Source organism: Cetorhinus maximus, chromosome 6 (genome assembly GCF_964194155.1).
Source record: "Cetorhinus maximus chromosome 6, sCetMax3.hap1.1, whole genome shotgun sequence".
Taxonomy (NCBI): Eukaryota; Metazoa; Chordata; class Chondrichthyes; order Lamniformes; family Cetorhinidae; genus Cetorhinus; species Cetorhinus maximus.
Genome location: NC_135884.1, coordinates 129,497,672 through 129,517,130, shown reverse-complemented (window position 1 = coordinate 129,517,130; position 19,459 = coordinate 129,497,672). Strand labels below are relative to the sequence as shown.

The 19,459-nt window shown below is 43.1% G+C and overlaps 1 protein-coding gene across 6 annotated transcripts in view; it reads left to right on the top strand.

Annotated features, from left to right (window-relative positions):
• The window catches only part of adat1 (adenosine deaminase tRNA specific 1), a 63,672-nt gene extending 44,426 nt beyond the window's left edge, over positions 1-19,246 (top strand). For 4 of the 6 annotated variants that reach the window (XM_078544513.1, XM_078544515.1, XM_078544512.1 and 1 more), the window contains 2 exons: positions 2,420-2,506; positions 18,575-19,246. In XM_078544513.1, the coding sequence (XP_078400639.1) occupies positions 2,420-2,506; positions 18,575-18,707 (220 nt within the window). In that variant the 3' untranslated portion in view covers positions 18,708-19,246. Of the gene's footprint in view, positions 1-2,419; positions 2,507-9,007; positions 9,109-18,574 lie in introns of all 6 variants that reach the window. The other 2 variants (XR_013576953.1, XM_078544514.1) reach the window with 2 other exon arrangements.
• The last annotated feature ends 213 nt before the right edge of the window (positions 19,247-19,459 follow it).

Genomic DNA, 19,459 nt, shown 5'->3' with positions numbered 1-19,459 from the left:
GTACATTCACATTTTCCAATATATCACCATTTAAATAATACTCTGCCTTTCTGTTTTTCACACCAAAGCATATAACTTCACATTTATCCACGTTATACTGCATCTGCCATGTTTTTGCCCACACACACAACTTGTCTAAATCGCCCTGAAACCTCCTTGCATCTTCCTCACGACTCTCAACCCCGCCCAGTTTTGTGTCATCAGCCAGAACCCTCATTTGAGTGTAACCAGTCTGCATTTGGACTTGCAAAGCTGAGACCAGTGGTGACAACTTCCAGGCATCCATCGGGACCAGCACACGAGAGAGCTCCAGATCGACAGTATAGAGACCCTGCGGACTTTATCCTTTATTTTATAATGCCCATCCTCCAAAGCCCATCTCTGCAGAGAGACTATTTGTCTGTCCTTTGTCTGTGTGTGTGCTGGGGGAATTCTTTAGGAAGAGATAGATAGTTATACTACCTGATTACAATTGTGTGTTAACCAGTACTTGCAACTTGCTAAAAGAAGTTTTGTTCTAGAATAAATTGAATTTTTGAAAGAAGCCTGGTCAGAGTCTCTTTTCTTCTGGCTACTAGAGGTATAGGTACACAATTGGCCATTTCAGGAAGAAAATTAAACATTTAAATTAATGGTACAGCCTGTGGAGTAATGGGGCTTGATAACTCATGCACTCCTCCCATCCTGGTTGTAACAAATGTGAGGTGATGCATTTTGGGAAGAATAGCAACAACAAATTGCATTTAACCCTTTTAATGCGTAAAAAGTCCCACTGCTCCACAGTGGTGTAAGCAGACAAGTTTGGATGCCAAGTCATGGAAGATGATGCGAGGAGGGGTGATGGAAAATTGATCAAAGAAATTGGTTTTAAGGAGGGCCTTTCAGGAGGAGAATAAAGTGGATGAGTCCAGGGAGAGGAATCCAAGGACCCACCCAGGCTATGGGTCTGGAAGCTCAGCTGGATCAAATAGAAGTTTGCAAACAGTGAGAGTGGTTAAGGAAGAGGATGAAATCAGTGGCAACAGCACAGAATTTGTAATAATACAGAAAGGAATGTTTATTAAATGGTGAAACTTTAAAAGTTAGAGAATAGAGACTTAAGAATTCAGATACGCAATCTTCCGTAGAGCAGAGGCATTCCGGAGTTGCAGCCAAATTTATGGGCTAGTCAGGCAATGTGAATGTATCATGTTGCCCACTCTCAGGATGACAGCATGTCTACATTCTCACCAGCCCCTCAATCATTACCTATTCGGATGCCACGTAACCAGCTGGGCCAGGCATTCTTGGCAGCTGTCAATCTTGTGCAGTCTGCACCTGTGCCCTCTCAGGTCTGAGCTCCTATAGGTTGCAGACCATGAGCTCTCAAAAGCCCTTGCTGACCCACAACAGCATTCCATCTCTGAGATCACAGTTAGGATTTCTCATAGGGGCACTAGATTAGTTAAAAGAGCAGTTAGGACAGTGGGCTCACACCAGGGTAATAATTCATGTGTAAGCACTTCAGCAAGTAATTAAAATCCTTTCAAAAAGAATCTTTATGTGCAGAGAGCGTTCTTGTAGAATCTAGTAACTGCCTGAAGTTAGTTGACATGTAAAGGAGTCAGCAGGCTAATGGAGCTACAGGCAATGACACTCTCAACTGGGGGAAACCTATAATGTGTGCCAACATACCCTGGACCTAAAGTTCTAATTTTCTGCTTCTGGTTTTCCACTTAAGGAAAGTGATGGCGATGTTTGCTCTAGCAAGTGTGACATTATTCATGTGCTTAATGAAAGCTTAAACTGCATACTGACAGAAGTTGCTTAAATCCTGTGATAGGCAGTAAGGAACTATAGGTAAAGAAGCTGAAAGCTGCAATGGCCTTGACTACACAAGACAATAATGTGCTAGTTGCTTTTAGGTCTTGATACAGGAATTGACAACACTGTGACAATCTTCCTAGAGAAACACACCTCGTTATGCTCATTCCTCATAGAGCTGATGATATGTTGCACTGTTGGGAGGTTGAGGATTTTTGCAAGCAAACCTTCCTGCAGTTTAGTTTGCTCCTCCCTCCTGTGGCCATTCCTGCTCCTCCGGTGAGGGTGAAATTGTCTCCCATGAATGAAGAAATGCATTGCGAGAAGCCCCTGAAGAATTCAGAATGTTATACAACCATGCACGTTAACATCACCTAAGTAGCCAAAAAACATCCATTTTAAGCAATTTGTATGGCATACCTTTGCAACATTTTAAATGAGAGCAAGTAAGGATCCCTTTCAATACCAGTGGAAATGACTGTCGCTCAACTTGTATGCCTCATGCTTTCTGGATGGGTTTAGGAACTGACAGCAACACAAGTAGAGATGATGTGCCTCTACTATGAATAAATTTGGTGCTTTCTACAATGTAGTAAATTTGGTTCTTTATTTGCAGGTCTAGAATCTGCAAGGCTGAACTTTTCAAGACATTCAAAGAACTGCTTGCTTTCCTTTCTGAAGAAAACCGTCCAATATCCCTTCGGTAGGTCATAACTTTAACAGCAAAGTATAGAGGCCGTCATAAAATTGAGTCAAATATAGCTGCTGTCCAAGTAAATTTTGATTTGGACATATTCACTGGAGGACTGTTTAACAAAGAGAGTCGTAGCTTTTATTTTTGTATATATTAATAATTAAAGCATTGGGTACAATAAAAGATTATTTGAAGTGAGAACACCACCTACAAATATTGTTATTAATTACTAAAGACAGCAGCAGTGTTCTTTCCTATGTTGGCTAAAAGCTTGCTGATTAATATCTTATAAATATTTTTAGCTTGTTTGATAAATGTGAAGTATACAATTAACATCGTTAATTTTTTTCCTGAAAATAATCTAACTTTTTTCTTAGTGGCTTGTTTAAATGCCATCTTTTGGATGTATAGATTCTTCGATATGTCTCAGTAACGAGCATATTTACTATGAGAACTTTGATGTGAGGGGCATAAATAGATGTACCTGCAATGGTTGAATTGTACTCTGTTCAATTATGTACTCAATTTTCATTTTGATCCATGAGCAGCAACATGCTGCGGAATAATCCCATTGGACTGGAGACACAAGTCATTAAAAGCTTGATAGCATAGTCAAACTTTGTGTTAGAATGATAGCTGGAATGAAGAGACTAAGTTATGGTGATTGAGATGAGGTATTGTGACAGGTGTTGAAAGTTGAAGGGAATCAACAGAGCAGTAGAGACATGATCCTTCTCTCATGTGGGGAATCCAGAACAAAGGAACACAATCTTACAATTTGATCTGAACCTGGTTAATAGCAAATCCAGGAAAATCTTTGCACATTTGTTATTTGCAGCCTGGCAGACAGCTTCATATAGTTAATTTATTTCAGACACGGTGAATAATTTGTCTGCTTTTTTTTATGTTTGACATTGTCACCACCCCTCTACAACCCACGCACAACAGATTATCTAATTGTGCCTTTGGGACACAAGATGAACCCAGCATTCTTCAAACCGAAAGATAAGTTGGGCCACTTTGCATTGCATGTTTTTGCTAACTGGACCCAAAGCAGCAGTACGTGGCTGTTTTATGTTACCAGCAACTGTTTATTTTACAACAGGGTTACATAAAGATGCAAAAAAAAATTTCCGTTTCCACATACTCTTTTATACCCTGAGGTAGTTGTATGTCCTACTTTGTACAAAGACATATTTTTAAAGGAAATTAGTAATGCCTGAAGAAAAGATAGATATTAACTATTTGTTTGTTCCAAATACGTAAATTAGTTTCTGATTTTTTTTTTCACTCATGAGATGTGGGTATTGCTGGCTAGGCCATCATTTATTGCCCATCCCTTATTGCCCTTGAGAAGGTGGTGGTGAGCTGTCTTCTTGAACTGCAGCAGTCCATGTGGCATAGATATACCCACAGTGCTGTTAGGGAGGGAGTTCCAGGATTTTGACCCAGTAACAGTGAAGGAATGTTGATACATTTCCAAGTCAGGATGGTGAGTGGCTTGGAGGGGAGCTTGCAAGTGGTGGTGTTCCCATGTATCTGCTACCCTTGTCCTTCTAGATGGTAGCAGCCGTGGGTTTGGAAGGTGCTGTCTAAGGAGGCTTGGTGACCATAAGACCATAGACGTAGGAGCAGAAGTAGGCCATTCGGCCCATTGAGTCTGCTCCGCCATTCAATGAGATCATGACTGACCTGATAATCCTCAACTCCACTTTCCTGCTTTTTCCCCATAACCATTGATTCCTTTACTATTTAAAAATATGTCTATCTCACCCTGAATATACTTAATGATCCGGCCTCTACAGTCCTCTGTGGTAGAGAATTCCACAGATTCACTACCCTTTGAGAAGAGATTCCTCCTCACCTCTGTCTTAAATAGGCGACCCCTTACTCTGAGATTATGCCCACTGGTCCTATGCTCTCCCACAAGGGGAAACAACCTCTCAGAATCTATCCTGTCAAGCCCCCTAAGAATCCTATAGGTTTCAATAAGGTCACCTTTCATTCTTCTAAACTCCAATGAGTATAGGCCTACTCAACCTCTCCTCATAAGAAAATCCCCCCATACCCAGCATCAACCTAGTGAACCTTCTCTGGACTGCCTCCGATGCCAGTATATCTTTCCTTAGATAAGGGGACAAAAACTGTTCACATATTCTAGATGTGGACTGACTTGTGCCTTGTATACTTTTAGCACGACTTCCCTAATTTTATACTTCATTCCCTTTGAAAGAAAGGTCAACATTTCATTTGCCTTCCTTATTTCCTGCTGAACTTGTATGTTAGCTTTTAGTGATTCATGCACGAGGAAACCCAAAACCCTCTGTGCTGCAGCTTTCTGCAGTCTTTCTCCATTTAAGTAATATTCAGCTCTTCTATTCTTCCTGCCGAAGTACATAACCTCCTACATTATATTCCATCTTCCAAGTTTTTGCACACTCACTTAACCTGTCTATATCCCTCTGTAGACTCTTTGTGTCATCCTCACCACTTGCCTTCCCACCTATTTTTGTGTCATCCACAAACTTGGCGGTAATACATTCATTTCCTTCATCCAAGTTATTAGTATATATTGTAAATAATTGTGGCCCCAGCACTGAACCCTGCGGCACTCGACTAGTTCAGGTTGCCATCCTGAAAATGCTACCCTTATCCCAACTCTTTGGGCAGAATTTTGCCCTTGATGGGCAGGCCCCACTGGCTCGGCAGTGGGAGGGCAGCCGATTGCCACCGCCGAAATGGGCCCCGCTGCCATTTTAAGTGGGGGGGCCAATTAAGGCCCACCCGATGGGAAGCGCTATGCGCTTCTTGTGCCGGGGGGAGAGGGGGCGGTGGGGTGTGGGATTGTGATTCCCCAACTGTCAGAGTGCGCTCTTTCATGCATGTGCGCGAAAGAGCGCATATCTCCCTGAGATGAAGTGCTGCCTCAGGGAGAGCGCTGACTGTGTCAAACTTTGAAAATAGATAAATAAAAAAATTATTAACATGTCCCCCTCATGTGACAATATCACACGAGATGGGACATGTTAATAAATATCACAAAAACTTTATTAAGCTTTTTAAAAACAGACATGAAACTTTATCCCGCCGGTGGATGAGGTTTCATGTTTTTTCAGAAGCCCGCTGGGGCTCCTGGCCTGCCTGCCAACCTTAAGGTTGGATGGGCAGGGCCTTTAATTGCCATAATTATCCTGTCGATGGCCGCAATTGGCCATTGACAGGTTGGCGGGCGGGCAGCTGATCGCGCTGTCTGCCCACCTTCCTGAATATTTAAATGGGACGGGATGACATCAGGGGTTCCCCCCCCCGATGTCATCCCGTGTCATTTTCGCGTTGGCGAGTGGGCCCCGCCCCAACTCGCCAATGGAAAAATTCTGCCCTTTGTCTTCTATTAGTTAGCTAATCCTCTATCTATGCTAATGTCCTACCCCCAACACCATGGGCTCTTATCTAATTAAGTAGCCTTATGTGCGGGACCTTATCAAGCGCCTTTTGGAAATCCACATATATTAAATCTACTGGTTCCCCTGTATCTATCCTGTTTGTTACCTCCTCAAAGACTTCTAACAAATTTGTCAGGCATGATTTTCCCCTTCACGAAGCCATGCTGACTCTGCTTGATTAGATTATGTATTTCTAAATGGTTTGCTATTACATCCTTTATAATAGACTCCAACATTTTCCCATTGACAGAAGTTAAGCTAACTGGTTTATTGTTACCAGTTTTTTGTCTCCCTCCATTTTTGAATAAGGGTGTTACATTGACAGTTTTCCAATCCTCTGGGACCTTTCCAGAATCTAAGGATTCTTGGAAAATTACTACTAGTGCATCCACTATCTCTGTAGCTATTTCCTTTAATATCCTAGGATGCAACCCATCAGATCCAGAGGACGTATATGGGGCCTTTAGCCCCATTAGTTTCCCTGGTACTTTTTTTCTAGTGATGGTTATTGTATTTATTTCCTCCATCCCCTTTTGCCCCTTGATTATTTAGTATTTTTGGAATGCTATTAGTGTCTTCTATCGTGAAGACTGATGTAAAGTATTTATTCACTCATTTCCTGGTTTCCCATTATTATTTCCCCAGCCTCATTCTCTTAGGGGCCTATGTTCACTTTGGCCACTCTGCGTTTTCTCCCTCTTTATTTTTTTTGGTCATCTTTTGGTTTTTAAAACTTTCCCAATCCTCTGGCTTACCACTAATCTTTGCCATATTGTATGTTTTTTCTTTCAATTTGATACTACCTTTAACTTCCTTGGTTAACCATGGTTGGTTTATCCCCTTCCTAGAATCCTCCTTCCTCGCTGGGATATATCTTTGTTGTGAGTTATGAACCATTTTCTTAAACGTCTACTATTGTTCATCAACTGTCTTTTCTGCTAAACCCCTTTCCCAGTCCACCCCAGCCGACTCTGCCCTCATTCCTTTGTAATTACCCTTATTTAAGTTAAGCACAGTTGTTTTCAACCCAAGTTTCTCACACTCAAACTGAATACTAAATCCTACCATGTTATGGTCACTGTTTCCTATGGGATCTTTTACTCTGAGATCATTTATTAAACCTGCCTCAATACACATTATCAGATCCAAAATAGCCTGATCCCTGGTTGGATCCACAACACATTGTTCTAAGAAACTGTCCTGAATACATTCTATGAATTCTTCCTCGTGGCTGCCTCTGCCTATTTGATTTTCCCAATCTACATGAAGCTTAAAGTCACCCATGATTAATGTACTACCTTTTTAACATGTCCTCATGACCTCTTGATTTATTCTCTGTCCTACAGTACAGCTACTGTTAGGGGGCCTATAGACTACTCCCATTAGTGTCGTCTTCCGCTTGTTATTTCTTACCTCCACCCATATGGATTCTACATCTTCTAATCCCAGATCATGTCTTGCTATTGTACTTATTCCATCTCGAACCAACAAAGCTACCTCACCATCCTTTCCTTCCTGCCTGCCCTTTCGAAAAGTCACATGCCCCTGAATATTTAAAGCTGGGAACTAAAGCTGGGAACTGATCCCCTTGTAACCATGTCTCCGTAATGGCTATAAGATCATACCCATTAACCTCTATCTGTGCCGTTAATTCATTTATTTTGTTCCGAATACTAAATGCATTTAAGTAAAAAGCCATTAATTTTGCCTTTTTACCATTTTTTCCTCCCTTTGACTCTATTTACTGCTGTTTTTTTATGTTTGTACACTCTGTCTCTTCCTGTCCCACTCTGGGTAACATTACCTAAATAACTGTCCTGCAATGCTGCTATATCCTTTTGCTTTGTATGCCTCCGTATCCCCTCTCAAGAACCACCCCCACAACATCTATTCGGTTTAAAGCCCACTCTACAGCCCTAGTTATTCGATTCATCAGGACACTGGTCCCAGCACAGTTCAAGTGAAGCCCGTCCCACCAGAACACCTCCCTTCTACCCCAGTACTGGTGCCAGTGCCCCATGAACTGAAACCCATTCCTCCCACACCAATCTTTGAGCCACGCATTTAACTCCTTGAGTTTATTTACCCTATGCCAGTTTGCCCGTGACTCAGGTAGTAATACGAAGATTATTACCTTGGAGGTTCGGCTTTTTAATTTAGCTCGTAACTGTTCAAATTCTTTCAGCAGAACCTCCTTTCTAGTCCTATCAATGTCATTGGTACCAATGTGGATTGGTACCAATGCGACAACTGGATCCCTCCCCTCCCACTCCAAGCTCTGCTCCAGCCCTAAGGAGATGTCCTTAACCCTGGCCCTTGGCAGGCAATATAGCCTTCGGGACTCTCACTCACGGTTGCAGAGAACAGTACCTATCCACCTAATTATGCTGTCCCCTACTACTACTATGTTCCCATTTCCTCCCACCACTTGAATGACTCCCTGTACTACGGTGTCATGGTCAGTTCGCTCCTTCTCCCTGCAGTCCCTGCCCTTGTCCCTGCTCTTGTTCACACAGCTTGCAAGAACCTTGTAGCTGTTGGACAATTGTAGGGGCTGAGGCTCCTCGAACGTACCCCCTGCGTCCCCATACCTGCCTCACCTGCAGTCACACACTCCTGTCCCTGATCACAAATTTGAATTACTTAACCTGAGGGGTGCGACTGCCTCCTGGAGCAAATTGTCCAGGTAACTTTCCCCCTCCCTGATGCGATGCAATGTCTGCAACTCGGACCCAGGCTCCTCAACTCAGATCCGAAGTTCCTGGAGCTGCAAATACTTAACTGCAGAAGGGTTTGCTCTGGATCACCTTGGTGTCCAGCAGATCCCACATGCTGCATCAGCAACACATCACCCATCCTGCCATCACTATTGTGTCGTATTTTATTTAATTTATTCATTAATTACTCTAGTATCCCTGCTCTTTACACTTCTTTGTAATTAATTTTTTACACCAGTATATTTTTCTTAAAAATAGCTTGTTAAGTAAGCATAAGAGAGGAAAAAAAGAGAAAAAACGACTAGCATCTAAACACAAACTAAAGACCTACTTCTACTTTTACTTTGAAGACTAGAAATACTCACTAATTCTACTCACCAAGCAGCTGCTTTCCCTGCAATCGCGTCATGTTGTGCTTCATGACGTCACTCCGACGCTGGTCTCACTGCAGGTAGGCCTCTCGATCAGTGCATTTAATCCTCTCCCGCTGACCTCCCGAATAGAATAAACCTTAATTGCTTACCAGATAGTCACCAATTGACCAGCTCCTTCTCCTGTAGCAGAGCAAGAATCAATTCCTGGAGGATGAATAAGTTTGGGCTCAACTCCGGCACTCAATTGTAAGTCGCAGTCATGTGAGTTCCTGCAGTGCAGTGCAGATGGTACACGCTGCTGTCACTGTGCGTCGGTGGTAGAGGGAGTGAATGTTTGTGGACGGAGTGCCAATCAAGTAGGCTACTTTGTCCTGGATGGTGTCAAGCTTCTTGAGTGTTGTTGGAGCTGCACTCATCCAGGCAAGTGGAGAGTATTCCATCACACTCCTGACTTGATGGTAGACAGGCTTTGGTAAGTCAGAAGGTGAGTTACTCGCCACAGGATTTCAAGCCTCTGATCTGCTTTTGTAGCCACAATATTTATATGGCTAGTCCACTTCAGTTTCTGGTGAATGGTAATCCCCAGGATGTTGATAGTGCGGGATTCAGTGATGGTAATGTCATTGAATACCAAGGCGCGGGATGGTTAGATTCTCTCTTGTTGGAGTTGGTTATTGCCTGGCACTTGTGTAGCGTGAATGTAATTTGCCACTTGTCAGCCCAAGCCTGGATATTGTCCAGGTCTTGCTGCATTTGGACATGGACTACTTCAGTATCTGAGAAGTCGTGAATGTTACTGAACATTGTGCAATCATCAACGAACATCCCCACTTTTGACCTTATGATGGAGGGAAGGTCATTAATGAAGCAGCTGAAGATGGTCGGGCCTGGGACATTACCTTGAGGAACTTCTGCAGTGATGTCCTGGAACTGAGATGATTGACCTCCAACAACCACAACCATCTTCCTTTGTGCTAGGTATGACTCCAACCACTGGAGAGTTTTCCCCCGATTCCCATTGACTCAAGTTTTGTTATGGCTCCTTGATGCTGCAACCGGTTAAATGCTGCCTTGATGTCCAGGGTGGTCACTCTCACCTCGGGAGTTCAGCTCTTTTGTCCATGTTTGAACCAAGGCTATAATGAGGTGAGGATCTGAAAGGCCCTGGCAGAACCCAAACTGAGCATTTAATCCTCTCCCGCTGACCTCCCGAATAGAATAAACCTTAATCGCTTACCAGATAGTCAGCAATTGACCATCTCCTTCTCCTGTAGCAGAGCAAGAATCAATTCCTGGAGGATGAATAAGTTTACGCTCAACTCCGGCACGCAATTGTAAGTCGCAGTCAGTCAGTGAGCAGGTTATTTCTAAGCAAGTGCTGCTTGATAACACCGTTGAAGACACCTTCCATTTCTTTACTGATGATGGAGAGTAGACTAATGAGGCGGTAATTGGCCGGGTTGGATTTGACCTGCTTTTTGTGTACAGGACATACCTGAGCAATTTTCCACATTCCCGAGTAGATGCCAGTTTTGTAGCTGTATTCAAACAGCTATTGTGGCCTGGAAAAAAAGAACTTGCATGCATTATATAGTGTATTCTCTGTCCTCAGGACATTCACAGTGAAGTGTTGTGAAGTATAGTTACTTTACATAGGCAGATTTAGTAGACTCCAAGTGTGGTTCAAACTATGTTTAAGCTATAGCCACTGATGTCTTCATGTCTTTTTTTTCTTTTATGGAGGGGCTTCGCTGTCAAGGCCAGCATTTGTTACCCATCCCTAATTGTCCTTGAAAAGGTGGTGGTAAGCTGCTTTTTTGAACCACTGCAGCCCATCTGTTGCAGGTCAGTGATGCTGGGAATGGAGTTTCAGGATTCAGTTCCCATGACAGTAATGGAACAGTGATATTGTTCCAAGTCAGGGTGGTGTGTGGCTTGGAAGGGAACTTGCAGCTGCTGGTGTTCCCATGTATCTGCTGCCCTCGTCCTTCTAGATGGTAGAGGTCACTGATTTGGGAGTGCTGTTGAAGGAGCTTTAGCGAATTGTTGCAGTGCATCTTGTATGTAGTATGCACTGCCACCACTGTGTGTTGGTGGCAAAGGGAATGAATGTTTAAGTTGGTGGATGGGGTGCCGATCAAGCAGGCTGCTTTGTCCTGGATGGTATTAAGCTTCTTGAGTGGTGTTGGAGTTGCACTCATCCAGGCAAGTGGAAAGCTGGAAGCAGGGAATGTTGCCGAGCAGGAAGTAAACGGTTTTGGTGATGAATGTAATGTAAGAAACTCGGCTGTGGTTGAAAGGAACTCTGAAAGGTTGAAACTCATTCTCCTGACTTGTGCCTTGTAGATGGTTGACAGGCTTTGGGGAGTCAGGAGGTGAGTTACTTGCCTCAGAATTCCCAGCCTCTGATCTGCTGTTATAGCCACAGTATTTATATGGCTGGTCCGATTCAGCTTCTGGTCAGTGGTAATGCCCAGGATGTTGATAGTGGGGGATTCAGCAATGGTAATGCCATTGAATGTCAAGGGCGGGGGATGGTTAAATTCTCTCTTTTTGGAGATGGTCATTGCCTGGCACTTCTATGGTGTGAATGTTACTTGCCACTCATGTTTCATATTAAAGCTTCATTTTTCAGTTCTTCTCAAGACATTTGTTTATGCTTTGAGACAAAGTCATTCTTTCACACTCCTCCGCAAAACTAGGTTACTACAGTTTTTGAGCTGCTGAAGCAGCCTAGTTAACAATTGGCCAGCCAGTATGGCCACTCAAGATTGCAGACTGCTGCCCTCATACTCAAAGCTTGGATCATGACTTGCCTAGATGCCCACTGGCAGATCTGGCTTCATCAGATTGAAGTATAGATGACCAAATCCTGTTCCCTTTCCATGATCACTGTAAAGAGGAAGGACTATCCTAGACTCCCCTTTGCAACAATCAACTATCCTTCTGCATCTTTCAAACTTCATGATCAAAGTCTTTCTCCTCACTTCAACTCTCTTATTTCTACTGTGTCCGTTTTGCCCCTGTGAAGTGCCTTGAGGTATTTACTATGTTAAAGGTAATTTATAATGTAATTTGTTGTATTCTTTTAGGAATAAAATCTAAATAATTGTGTTTTGTAATTGATTAGGATTCAGTTCATTTAAGTGGATGATTTGAAATTGATTTAGGCTTAGTTTCCTCAATGTTTTATTGCTTCATTTAGGACATTATAGCCTGTTACATACTATTTGTGTTACTATTTTTAGACATTACAGTAAATTCTTTTTAGTTGAGGGCCTTGTACATAGCTACAAAATGATGTTTGCTGCAGACCCCTGTGCATTTTAAAAAATTGATGTTTAATATCAGGCACGTTAATATGTAGACACTCTGTTTACGAAGAAGATATATTCATTCTTGTTTCGGTCCACAAATAAATGTCCTCGCTTGGGCTAACCATTCCTTATTTCTTGCAGATTAAACATGTTGTCTATCTGTTATGACCAAGTGAGAAGGGGTGAACTGGCTCCCCTCTATTCAATATCCTCGGTTGGTCACAACAAAGGTTTAAATTTCTTTTTCACAAGGAAATGCCTTTTGCCAATCAGAATATATTTAACTATTGAAGTTGTTAGCGATAAGGAGCCAATCAAACAAAGTTTCTTGAGTCAAAGACAGCAAATTTATTAACCACTAAATCCAAGAAAAATAATAAAAAGGCAATGTCAAGCATTCGGCCCTCAAGTAATCATTTGGGCCCACACATGCATGCGCATACACAAACAGGTATCAGAAATAAGGGGAGTTATAGTCCAATGAAAAAAAGATAAAAGCATATATGGTTAAGTGTCCTTTGATTGTCCTTGAGGCATGGATTTTAAGTGCTGCGGCTGATCTGGTTAGCTGGTTTCCTGGATGTGGTCAGATGTAGAAGATAATGCAATTATTAAGAGATCTTGGTTCACTGGTAGACTTGTGCTTTGGAACTTGCTGTGCCCCTCGCCAAGCTGTTCAAGTACAGCTGCAACACTGGCATCTACCCGGCAATGTGGATAATTGCACAGCTATGTGCTGTACATAAAAAGCAGGACAAATCCAATCTGGCAAATTACCATCTGTCTACTCTTGATCGTTACTAAAGTGATGGAAGGGGTGATCAACAGTGTTATCAAACGTGCTTGCTTAGCAATAATCTGCTCACTGACTCTCACTTTGGGTTCCACCAGAATCGCACAGCTCCTGACCTCACAATAGCCTTGGTACTGTAAATGCAAGCTTTAACATTGTTGTGGCATAGAACATTTGAAATTTAGTCAGTACATGACATTCAAATGTGTTGCAACAGTAAGCAATGACCTTATTCAGCATGTGGAACTAGCTTAATACCTCAATCTATAACATAATCACTAAGTAAACTGCAGAGACTAGGGGGAAGCTTACTCTCTGCACTGTGTTGTGATATTGCGCACACAACATTTATAAATGTATAGGCTTTTGCTACATTTGATGCACAAATGAGATGTTCTCCTATTGTACTTTTTCATATTCTTTGTGAATATATCCTGGCCAATATTTATCCATCAATCAAAATCACTAAAATTGATTATTTGGTCATTATTCCATTATTATTTGTGGGTGTTTGCTGTGTGCAAATTGGCTGTTGCGTTTCCTACATTATAGCAATGACTACAGTTCAAAGGTACTGGGGGGAGGCGATGGCGTAATGGTATTGTTGCTGGACTAGTAATCCAGAGACCCAGGGTAATATCCAGGGGACCCCTTTGAATCCATGCAGATGGTGGAATTTGAATTCAATTAATCTGGAGTTAAAAGTCTAATGATGACCATGAAAGCATTGTCGATTGTTCTTAAATTCCCTCTGAAATGCCAGTCAATTGTATCATACTGCTACAAAGTCTCAAAAAAGGAATGAAATTGGATGGACCACCCAGCATTAACCTAGGCACCGGAAACTACAACAGCAAACTCCTCCCTGTTGACCCTGCAAAGTCCTCACTAACATCTGGGGGCTAGTGTCAAAATTGGGAGAGCTGTTTCACAGACTAGTCAAGCAACAGCCTGACATAGTCTTCCTCACCGAATCATACCTTACAGATAATGTCCCAGATGATGCCATCACCATCCCTGGGACTGTCCTGCCGGTGAGACAGGACATAGACATCAACAGAGGTGGCGACACAGTCGCGATGGAATTGCTCTGGGAGTCCTCAACGTCAACTCTGGACCCCATGAAGTTTCATGGCATCAGCTCAAACATGGGCAAGGAAACCTGCTGATTACCACGTACCGACCTCCCTCAGCTGATGAATCAGTGCTCCTCTATGCCGAATACCACTTGGAGGAAGCATTGAGGGTACAAGGGCACATGGACGCTAGAATGGGTCTGCGGCAGGTGGTGAGGGAATCAACAAGAGGGAAAAACATACTTGAACTCATCCTTACCAACCTGACTGTCGCAGATGCATCTGTCCGTGACAGTATTGGTAGGAGTAACCACCGCACAGTCATTGTGGAGAAGAAGCCCCGCTTGCACATTGAGGATACCCTCCATCGTGTTGTGTGGAACTACCGCCATGCTAAATGGATAGATTTCGAATAGATCTTGCAGCTCAAGACTGGGCAACCATGAGGCGCTGTGGGCCATCAGCAGCAGCAGAATTGTACTCAAACAAAATCTGTAACCTCATGGCCCAGTAAATCCCTCACTCTACCATTACCATTGAGCCAGAAGATCAGCCCTGGTTCAATGAAGAGTGCAGGAGGGCATGCCAGGAGCAGCACCAGTCATACCTAAAAATGAGGTGTCAACCTGATGAAGCTATAAACAGGACTACTTGCGTGCCAAACAGCATAAGCAGCGAGTGATAGACAGAGCTAAGTGATCCCACAACCAACGGATCAGATCTTAGCTCTGCAGTCCCGCCACATCGAGCCATGAATGGAGGTGGACAATTAAACAACACATTGGAAGAGGAGGCGCCACAAATATTCCCATCCTCAATGACGGGGGAGCCCAGCATGTCAGAGCAAAAGATAAGGCTGAAGCATTTGCTACAATCTTCAGTAGAAGTGACGAGTTATAATCCATCTCGGCCTCCTCACAGATGCCAGTCTTCAGCCAATTCGATTCACTTCACGTGATATCAAGAAATGGCTGAAGGCACTGGATAGTTCAAAGGCTATGGCCTCTGGCAATAGTACTGATGACTTGTGCTCCAGAACTTGCCGCGTCCCCTGCCAAGCTGTTCCGGTACAGCTACAACACTGGCATCTACCCGGCTATGTGGAAAATTGCCCGGGTATGTCCTGTACACAAAAAGCAGGACAAATCCAACCCGGCCAATTACCGCCCCATCTGTTTACTCTCCATCATCAATAAAGTAATGGGGTCGTCAACAGTGCTGTGAAGCGGCACTTGCCTAGCAATAACCTGTTCACTGACGCCCGGTTAGGGTTCTGCCAGGACCACTCAGCTCCTGACCTCATTACAGCCTTGGTTCGAACATGGACAAAAGAGCTGAACTCCCGAGGTGAGGTGAGAGTGACTGCCCTTGACATCAAGGCAGCATTCGACAGTGTGGCATCAAGGAGCCCTGCAAAACTGGAGTCAGTGGTAATTGGGGAAAATTCTTCGCTGGTTGGAGTGATTAGTAGCACAAAGGAAGATGGTTGTGGTTGTTGGAGGTTAGTCATCTCAGCTCCAGGACGTTGCTGCAGGAGTTCCTCAGGGCAGTGTTCTCGGCCCGACCATCTTCAGCTGCATCATCAGTGACAGAAGTGGGGATGTTCGCTGATGATTGCACAATGTACAGCACCATTCACGACGACTCATACTGAAGCAGTCCGTGTCCAAATGCAGCAAGAGCTGGACAATATCCAGGCTTGGGCTGACAAGTGGCAAGCAACATTCGCACCACACTCCATCTCCAACAAGAGAGAATCACCCCTTGATGTTCAATGGCATTACCATTGCTGAATTCCGCACTATCAACATCCTGGGGATTACCATTGACCAGAAACAGAACTGAATTAGCTATATAAATACTGTGGCTACAAGAGCAGGTCAGATGCCAGGAATCCTGCAGCAAGTAACTCACCACCTGCCTCCCCAAAGCCTGTCCACCATCTACAAGGCACAAATCAGGAGTGTGATGGAATACTTCCCACTTGCCTGGATGAGTGCAGCTCCAACAACACTTAAGAAGCTTGACACAGTCCAGGACAAGGCCTGCTTGATTGGCACCACATCCACAAGCATTCACTCCCTCCAGTAGCAGCAGTGTGTACCATCTACAAGATGTGCTGCAGGAATTCACCAAGGCTCCTTAGACAGCACCTTCCAAACCCACAACCATTACCATCTAGAAGGACAAGGGCAGCAGATAGATGGGAGCATGCACCTGGAAGTTCCCCTCCAAGTGACTCACTACCTTGACTTGGAAATAAATTGCTGTTCCTTCACTGTTGTTGAGTCAAAATCCTGGAACTTCCTCTCTGACAGCACTGTGGGTGTACCTACACCACATGGACTGCAGCGGCTCAAGAAGGCATCTCACCACCAACTTCTCAAGGGCAGCTAGATTTGGGTAATAAATGCTGGCCCAGCCAGCCAAGCCCACATCCCATGAATTTATATAAAAAATTCACTGCAAAGCACTATAGGGAGTCCTGAGGTTAAGTTGTATGATATTTCAGTTCAATTGTGAGTGAATTCCCAGTTCCTAATTTCAACTGGACCACTGAACACTTCACAGAGGAAGAAGACATCAGATTAGAATCCATGGAGCAGGCCTCCAGTGTATCCTCATTGAGCAATATATTAGCAGAGAAACTGTTTGAGAAAAATAGGAGAAATTGGAGAAGAAATAGATTGAAGCCAAGAGGAAAAGCCAAAGAGACACCTCTGTGTCTCAGATTATTTTTGTTTGTTGCTTTTCTAAGTATTTAATGTTTGAAATAGTTACAGTTATAGGGCTTTTCCATTGAGTGACGTTGCCCTTTCATATTCTAAGATGACAATTTGAAACAGGAAGTATAAGTAACTACAATTGACCTGTATTATGACTGGTTTGACCATTTTCAGCAGTGCTTATGCCCTTTTATCATTAACGAATTCATTCTCTGTAGGTTTGCTGTTAATTGGAAACCAAAAATCTATTTTTTTGGGTTTTTTTCAGTTTCAACTGAAAGCAAAAAGTTTTAATTGTAACACTGCAGGAAATTGAGAATAGATACCAGCATGTATAATCACAAAATGCAACAGCTATTTACAAAAAAAGAAGCAAATGACCAGACAGTGAGACGCTAGCATACTAGGTCTATTTGTACCTTGGGAGCTGCAAGAGATTACAAGTTGCTGGTGTACATAGGGCCTGAACTTCTGTGGAGTGGCAGTCAACATCAGTTTGCCACGCTGCTCCTAATTTCTTATCTTGAATTTTTTCGATCTTTCATGCCTGACTTTCCAACTCGGGCTGGGCAAGAACTATGCAGGGCAGCATGACCTGAAGCCTTCAGTTGAGCGCTGCTGCGTTGGATGGAAGGAGGCCATGCCCCCTTTTTTTACAGCACTAGCTGATGTAAAGAAGGCAGGTTTAAAGGTCCAGCCAGGTTTAAAGGTCTTTGACAAGCCAGGGAGAAGGTAAGTGAGTAGTATGTGGGGAGGGGGATCCGGTTGGGTCTTAACAACGAGGGTAGTCGGGTCAAGCCTTTGGGGGCGGGGGGGTGGGGTGCGGTAGTGAGAATTGGGAGATGGGCCCAGGTTGGGTAGGGGTGAGAGTCGGGAGTCAGGTTTGTTTGGGAGGAGGGGATTTGGGAGTTGGGCCTAGGGAGGGGGTTGGCGGGGTTGAGAGTTGGGAGTTGGGCCTTGGTCTGGTCGGGTCTGGCAGAGCGGGTAGTCAGGGAATGGTGGGGGTGGGGGGAGGGAATCCTGTGGGGGTGGGAGTCCCTGTGAGGGTTTAGTCAGGTGGTGGGGGGAGTCTTGTGGGTTTTCGGGGTATGGGGGGTTGACCATTATGGGTCAGTGTGGGTCTGTACAGTCGTTCTCCAGAAGTTAGAAGTGGATTTAATTCTTCTAACTTTTTCTGGGTAACTATTGATGTAAGACAGTTGAAACCATCCGAAGTTTGCGATTTAAATTGCATTTTCGGATGGTCCCCAATGCAGGGCAATTGCCCATGGGAAGTTTGCACTTCCCAGGCAGTTGCCATGCAAACTTTACCTGGAACTTCTGGGGGATGAGGGGTTCCTCAGCACACCTTTGGGGTGCTCCCAGTTACATTGCCCTGGAGCTCAGAAGTTATTGCCCTATATCTGTTACTGCAGCATAAAAGCAGATCCATGGCACAACTATAGATTGCACAAATGTAAAACTAAATAAAAAAAGAAAAATTATCATTTTAAAAAGTCGAATCAACCATGAGGAACTTCTGATGTATCTGATTTTTTTGTGTGTTTTAATCATTTTGTTATTTTAAGTTATTCATATCAATAGCTTTTTCATTATTGAAAATTATGTTTCTTCTTTTCCTTTCTTAACAGAAATAATTTATTAAAAACCTACTGGGAATTCAAGGAAGCTGCGGCAAATTATCAGGAAGCATGGAATGAAATACAGAAGCAGGCATTCGTTACCTGGATTAGAACCCCAAGGGACTTCCTGCAATTTCAGTAGAAAGCAAACAGCGAAGTAATATAACAAAAGTAGTTAAAGCCAGTTCTGTGAGGATGATTACAAATGGATCACAGTATATCCAGATTTGGTTTATAGATTTTTAAAAAATTGACATTGTTAACTTGCATTGGATAAAATGTAAGTAAAAATCACTTTTTAAAAATTACTAGGCTTTAATGTTGCTAAGCCTGGATTCCTACATCTGGCAAGACAGACTTGGGTAATAGCCAGAGTTTATCATATAAACAGTTAAGATACGATCAGCAAACAAAGATAAAATAGTAATAATGACGTTTGATGGAAAATAGGGAGTATCATTATTGTTTCTATTGCAATTGCCTATCATGTGACTCTTTTTGTGATCAAGTTTAAGAAGGTTTTTCTCTAACATGCCAGTGTACTCCTCAATGAAGCACAAGGTCTGAAAGAAGATTTTTGAATTGTCTGTCATGTGCTTCAAATTCAAATGCAAGTTCTATTAAAGATTTTTAGAATTGCTTGCAAAAAGAGTGAAATATTAAAATGTATGGGGAATATGTGATTCTAAGTACTTTGATTCTAGCTGATGTTGATAAATTATGCAAAAAAACTAAGTAATTTAGAAAAGCTGTCATCACCTTTGCCAAAGAAAAGACAGACTTGCATTTACATGAGACCTTTGGGGCTGAATTTTGTCAAAGCAGCGGAGTGGTTTTGAAGGCGAGCGAACCAGCAAATTTTCACTGCAGTGTGGTGTGCTGGCTGCCTAACAT